The 7231-nt window shown below is 42.9% G+C and overlaps 1 protein-coding gene across 1 annotated transcript; it reads right to left on the reverse strand.

The window, feature by feature from the left end:
• Positions 1-1589: 1589 nt before the first annotated feature.
• ANKS4B (ankyrin repeat and sterile alpha motif domain containing 4B) lies at positions 1590-6955 on the reverse strand. The gene is made up of 2 exons (XM_065412674.1): positions 6792-6955; positions 1590-2676 (listed from the first exon to the last, which is right to left on the reverse strand). The coding sequence occupies exons 1-2, from the start codon at positions 6953-6955 to the stop codon at positions 1590-1592; spliced, it is 1251 nt and encodes a 416-aa protein (XP_065268746.1).
• Between the last annotated feature and the right edge of the window lie 276 nt (positions 6956-7231).

Genomic DNA, 7231 nt, shown 5'->3' on the forward strand with positions numbered 1-7231 from the left:
CACATCTTGTAGGCAGAGGTCTTCTCAATACAGTAACCGGGAAGAGGCTGGTCCTCCTTGGAACCAAGGCCCTCCTGCATAGTGCCATCACTTCGTTTTGAAGGCATGCTTCCCTAATGAGGGGAGGCCAGCTGTGCATGCCTCCGTCTAAGACAGAGAGTTATTTTTCCTTCCTCCCCATGGGTATATACACCCTGTCCCATACAGCTTCCAAGTTGAGAGCATGAGTGACCAGTAGAAAATACTGGGCAATAGTATTACAAATTCCATTAGAAATGCTAGGGTCCTAATTTCCAGAACTCTGCAGGGAAAATGCATTTCTTTAGAGACCAAGCAAAGGGCATGTCAAATGAAACTGATACAAATGCTAGCCAACCCCCCCTCCCCAATAAAAAACCACCCTACATCTTCTTGTAATTAAAGGCCCTTGTATCCATTATCGAACAATAACTTTTGCAACTAATGTGACGAGAAAGAGGAACATACAACTCAAACTAAATGTGGCTCTGTCAGGAGTTTCACTTTTTAAAAAAACGAAGGAACATCTCTTGAAGAGTGAGAAAACATGAATGACAAGAATATGAAACTTATTGGCACAAAGCGTTCATTCATTCATTCATTCATTCCCTATTATAGAGTCAATGGGATACAGTCAAAATCAAGATCAATCACTCAGTTCTCAAATAGTGTCAGTGAAGACACTTTGCAGCAATCTATTCAGATTCTGAAAATTATCTTATTTTGTGGTACAGAAAATCAAAGATCTCTGGTGCCTTGTGGTGCATTGCTTATAGAGTGCCGGGAAGACTTTTATGTAACTGGCTATCAGTAATATTTTAAATCATTAAGACTGTAAAAAGAAGATATGCCTAGCATGATCTTTAGGTGGGAAGGATTCATCTCTGGAACTATTTCTTTTATATAAGAATGTAATAACATAAGAATGGCCATACTGGGTCAGATCAAAGGTCCATCTAGCCCAGTATCCGGTCTTCCGACAGTGGCCAATGCCAGGTGCCCAGAGGGAATGAACAGAACAGGTAATCATCAAGTGATCCATCCCCTGTCACCCATTCCCACTTTCTGGCAAACAGGGGGGAGGCATAGCTCAGTGGTTTGAGTATTGGCCTGCTAAACCCAGGATTGTGAGTTCAATCCTTGAGGGGGCCATTTAGGGATCTGTGGCAAAAATCTGCCTGGGGATTGGTCCTGCTTTGAGGTCCCTTCCAACCCTGACATTCTATGAGAGGCAAGGGACACACCATACCTGCTCATCCTGGCTAATAGCCATTGATGGACCTATCCTCCATGAACTTACCTAGTTCTTTTTTGAACCCTGTTATAGTCTTGGCCTTTTCAACATATTCTGGCCTTTCTTTGTTACCTATCTGCATACTCTTTCTTTTTGTGAGGATCTAAAGGTCATCCATTCAAACTGATGTTCTTTATTGGTCCCATTGTGCACTCTTAATCATCTGGAAACCTCTTTGTCTTTTCCCATGGAAGATGGCTGAAAAGAACCATACATGGCTTTAAAATAGCAAAAGGATGATGAATTAATACATAGTTATTGCAACAGGCACATTTATTTATAAGCGACTATCTACAAGCTTTCCAGGTTTCTCCAGTGCCTGCTTTCTTCTATCTGCTGCACTGAGGACTTTCTTCCTTGGGCCCAGCTGCATTTGTATGCTCAGTAGGTCTTCATCAGAACATAGCATGAGGGCATCTAAATCAATCTTTTCTCTCATGAGGACAGGAACAAACTCATTCAGATTCTGTGATGCCAGAAATACCTCAAGAGGGGTGCTCTCAGCTTCATCGTCATCCCATCCAATTTCATCCTCATTCCAAGGGACATCGAAATCATTTTCAGTATCTAGCTCACTCTTGCTCTCAGCCCTTTCATGCCGAAAAAGCTCAGTTGGCATTTTAAAACTTATTTCTTCTTTTTCTGAGAACATCTCTTCAGCATTTATCCCTGCAGACAAATTCCGTCTAAACACAATATTGCCGAGACCTGGCCGTTTGAAAATGGACACATGCTCCTGCTCGCTATCATCTTCGGAAATATTTTTCCCTTTAAAGTCATTACATAATTCATCCTCATCTTTTTCACTGAATACATCCATCACGGTAGTTCGCCCAGCCCTATCATCTTCTTGGCCATTGCTTTGTGCTTCCTGATCACCTGTGTTTTCGTCTTTCTTTTTTGCCTTCATCCTGAAGGTGTCCTTCAGATTTTTGGGGAAAGAGCCCAATGTATTTGGAATAAAGAAATTGGACACCTTTGTCCTGGAGGCTGTCCCACTGGTAGAACGCATTGATCCAAACTTTTCTTTGTTAAAATTCCTGGTCATTTCGTGTTGGTGTTTCTCTTGGCGCTTTTCACATTCTTTGATTTGTTTCTCTGCATTCCTTGGGGCCTGGGCTTTGAGTTTGGCGACTCTTTTGGGATTCATTACATTCTGTTCGGTAGCAGCTTTGTCTAGGATTCTGACACATTCATGCTGGTCCCTGCTGGCAGCTGCATCCAGAGGAGTGCGCAGATCATTATCCAGGGCAAATATATTGGCACCGAAGTTAATCAAGAATGAGACACAGTGAATGTGACCGTTAGAAGCCGCATGATGGAGAGGTGTGTTCCCCCAGATGTCGCACTTGTCAGGGTCACCGCTGAAAAGCAAAATAGGAGTAAGGTGGGCATGTCAAAACACAGCTCAAACATAGCACTCAACGCAATGGGAATGAACTGTGATCCAGGGCCAAATTCAGCCCTGCTGTAAATGGATGCAGCTCTACTGAAGACAAGTGAGTGCAACTCCACTGTCTTTAATGGTGTTGCACCCGCTTAGTGCAGGGCTGAACGTGGCTGGATGTGTGGCCTGAGCTCTAATCCCAGCCCTGACACCAACTCCCTCTGTGGTACTGAGCAAACTCTTAGGGCTAGAATGTGATGTGGACTACAGGCCCACATAGGCATAAGAACCGTCCTTTGTACCCTGGCATGGGGTTCCCAGATCTTGACTGCAGGCACTCCATGCTTGTTCACTAACCCCCTTGAGCAGAGGGGTGGGGAGTGGGTGAGGGCATGCTGCACCTGCCAACAAGCCAGCTAGAATGACTGAGGGGGTGTCATGCCTCATGTAGGCCAACAACAAATTACCATCCCCCTCCCCAGCCAAGGAGAAGCTGTTCAGGAATGGTGTCTCAGATGGGCACCTCAGAGAGTTTTACCATTGACTTCAATGGGAGGAGAATCAGACCCTAGATTCAGTGAAATCCTAGCCCCATTGAAGTCAATGGCAAAATTCTCATGGAATTCAATGAGACCAGGATTTCACTCAAAATGTTTTTAAGAATGATTGATGAGCCTTTCCTTTTGAATGTAAAATGCAGGCACAATGGGTGGAGACTACTGTATTCGACTGCCTCAATAAATACTTACAGGGTCCATGGAAGCAACTTTTATGATAGTTAATGGGTAAATTATTAGGAGCAAAGCTCTGATGCTACACATTTGTCTTCACTGCAATTAAATATAGTTCAGAGAGAAGCTATCATTTTTCTTCAACTCCTTTGTTCTTCTTAAACTGTTTTTGCCCCTGGGTTTTTAAAAGCAGAAACTCATTTGAAAATAAAATTGTCATATCCATTCCTTTTAATTTAAAGCCAGTGAGAAGTATAGTTTCTCTCTCCCTCTTGCATTAATTTCACACAAACCTGATGTCTATGGATTAGAATAAACGGGAATCTTTTCTCTCATATTGGGCAGACTTAAATGATATTATCAGTGGCTCAAAAGATAACTCAATTTTGTGCATCCTTTTACCAGTGTGGTCACACTTTTTCACAGATTTTAAAGTTCAGAGCCTGGTTCACCTAATGTGAATGAAAGAGATTGTATCATCACAAAATCTCCAGCAGGCATCAATCTCTGGCATCAAATGTCACTGGAAGAGACGCTTTAAATGAGTCACCATTAATTCTACGTTATTTATTCAGCCCCGATTACCATGGTATCTGAGCACCTCACAACTTCTAGTGTATCCTCACAACCCTGTGACGTAGGACAGTGCTACCACCCCCATTTTACAGCGGGGGGAACTGGAGCACAGGGAGACTAAATGACTTGCCCATTGTCCCAAGGGAAGCATGAGGTGAAGTAGGGAATTAAACCCAGTAAGACTAGCATCCTTACTAGGCCATCCTTTCTCTCATTGTGATGTGTATTAAAAAGGTGGTTGCCTATGTCCATAATTTTAGCCGTCAATCATTTGTAATTATTTCTCCTTCTGATGCCTTCCATCCTAGCATCTCAAAGCACTTTGCAAACTAGGTGCTGATTCTAACTCAGCTCAATGGGACAATGGATAAAATTAGGCACATGTTTATGGGTTTGCCCTCTTTGGGCTCTCTTGCACTCCTAGGCACTAGGAAGCAGCGGGCCTGATAACTCAAAGGAAGCTGATTCTCCCAGTCACTGGGGTTGCAAATAGGGGGAAAGCTTTCTGGCTTTCTCCTCCACTTGTGCAGTACACAGAAGCTAGGCACAATCTGGCCCTTCGTGACTGTGGGTACGTCTACACTTACCTCCGGGTCCGATGGCAGGCAATTGATGTTCTGGGATCGATCCCGGAAGTGCTCGCCGTCGACGCCGGTACTCCAGCTCAGCGAGAGGAGTACGCGGCATCGATGTGGGAGCCTTCCTGCTGCGTCTGGACCCGCGGTAAGTTCGGACTAAGGTACTTCGAATTCAGCTACGTAGCTGAATTTGCATACCTTAGTCCGAAGTGGGGGGGGTAGTGTGGACCAGGCCTGTGAGGGCAAAGTGCAATGTAGATGACAATGGCTCATTATTACTGCAGTTTTGTTTTACATTAGTATGAATACCTTCCAAGCTTCAGAGCCTGAAAATCTGCAACCATTCTGAGGGAAAACTTCCACTGTATGTGAGTGTCTCTGTCAGGAAACTGTAGAAAGCTGTTCTGCTTTGAGGATAAGAGGATTTTATTAAAAATAATAGCTACCAAGAAAATGTCATCTGACTGGAGCCTCATTTGAAAACCTTCCAAAATTCAGCATCTCCCAGAGACCCAAACGGACGTTTTTCAGACTTTAACAGTGTCTCTGTGAGTCACCCTGGACTACCTACAAAGTCAGGGAATCTCAGGTTAAAATGGATGATGAGTTCCTGAAAGCTGTAACTACTGTTTGAGGCTCTCAATGGCAACAGCATCCCAAAGTTGTCCTGTCTCAAGCTGATTTGAATTAAAAAGATATCAGATTAAAAATGAAGAGAGAAAACAGTCTTGTGGAAGTTTGGATGCTCCGTGACACATGCCCTAATTTACACATCATACATGGGACATTGGAACCTAGGAAAATATAATCTTATCTTCTTTTTCTCTGTTAGTTGCTCCTTCTTTTCTATCTTCTAAACATTATGGGTCAAAAATTCAGCTGCTGTAAACTGATGTAGCTCTGCTGACTTCAGTAACTTCAATAGAGGTTTGTCAATATACAGCAGCTCAGGATCTATTTTTGCTTCTCCTAAGGTTATAGCAGTAACCACACAGTTTATAGGCCTCCTTTATGGGTAATAAAGTATTACTACTGCCACACCTAAGATCAATGAGCAAAGAGGAACCTCTAGCTGTTACGCTTTACCATGCACAGAACCCATTTGCATTCTATAGTTTACATTCTGTCTTTAAGAAAAAGACATAACACGTCTAAACAACCATTAATTTTTCATTGGTTTTCTGATCTTCCCTCTGGTTTATTGTACCCCAGATGAAAGAACCAATTGATTTAATTTCCCTCTCATACTAGAAAGAACATTTGTTTAATGGGACCCAGCACAGGAAAAAAAAGTATCCTCTGGTGAATCTTATTGCAGGATCAAAGCCTAAAAGACAGAGTCAGAGGAGACAGAATACAGTGGATAATCTAGAGGAGGGAGTGACTTTTTATGTTATTTTTCGCTATTTGTACATTTAGTAATTAGAATTAGAAATATTACTGCTACCAAGTACCAAAGTAGAGAAAGCTCCTGGAGGTATAGTCTATATTTAATTCCTTTTCAGTCTGCAAGAAGCCTAACTAAAACTCCAACAACAGCTCTGAATGCTATTCAGGCATTACGACTGTTTCTAATACCACGAACAGCAGAGAAATCATAATTTTGTGTTCAATCCTCTCTAATACACAATTCTGGTTTCCTTCTGAAAATCACCGTGAGGTTGTTAGGTATTTACATTTACAAAATATCTGTACTTTGGATACAAATGGAATTAACATTTTGATAAAATGTATTGTTTGCTGCTGTTGACTTATCAAGGAGGCATTTCTCTGCTGAGCCAGTTTCTAAGGAATATTAAAACAAAGGGCGTGACCCCCACCACAGAAGTCAATGGCCAATCTCCTGTTGTCTTGAAGTGTTAATTGTGGAAGCTGCTCCATGAAGGCAGCCCCCTGTAGCCCATTGACTTCAATGGGGCTCAACGGGAATACAGGGGTCTGTTCACCCAGAGCAGTTTACAGGATCAGGGCCTAAGGCAGCGTAACTGAAATGAAGAAGCTACTGAAACCAGGTATAAAACAAACTACAAATATTGGTTTAAATGTTAAGTCCCATTCCCACCACCACCATAACCCCAGCGTCACATTCAAGTCAATTAGAGAAGAAGGAATGATCTGTTTGCTCCACAATTTGCATTAATGGAAGGCAACTACTAGCTATAATTTTGTCTGGCAGGCTTTGGGAGACTAAGCACTGCTATGCTTACCCTCTCCTACATATGACTTCCACTGCCTCCAGGTACCCATGGTAAGCTGCCAGGAGGGTGGGTGTCATTCCGTCTTCATCTGAGGTATTGAGATCTTTTCTGGTGGCTTCTTTCAACAGATCCAGGTTGCCATCCGCGGCTGCTTTGTGATACCTGGTCGACATTTCCAATAGCTCCCAGGTCCCTGAGGCCGTGTCTCTCGCTCTGAATTACAGCTGAGATGCACAGCTGCACTGCCACTACCAGGATAGTTAATTAATAATTACAAGCCGAGACGTCAGCTTCAGCAGGATAGAAATGAGAAGGCAAAGTTCATCCCCATAGAACTTGTCCAGATCTCTGCATAGTTAATGCAGCAGCTGTACAAATAGGTGTCTTGGTTTTCCAGAAGGATGACTGTGCCATTTGCCATTAACTCCAGTATTCTACATCTGAAAGGC

This window comes from Emys orbicularis, chromosome 10, assembly GCF_028017835.1.
Source record: "Emys orbicularis isolate rEmyOrb1 chromosome 10, rEmyOrb1.hap1, whole genome shotgun sequence".
Classification (NCBI taxonomy): Eukaryota; Metazoa; Chordata; order Testudines; family Emydidae; genus Emys; species Emys orbicularis.

What these genes read in the sequence shown, in the direction of transcription:
- ANKS4B (XM_065412674.1), bottom strand. Translation starts at nt 6,955, where the DNA reads ATGTCGACCAGGTATCACAAAGCAGCCGCGGATGGCAACCTGGATCTG. An exon ending in GAAGTCATATGTAGGAGAGG is followed by an intron (nt 2,677 to 6,791) that starts GTAAGCATAGCA and finishes TTTGCTTTTCAG; the next exon opens with CGGTGACCCTGACAAGTGCG.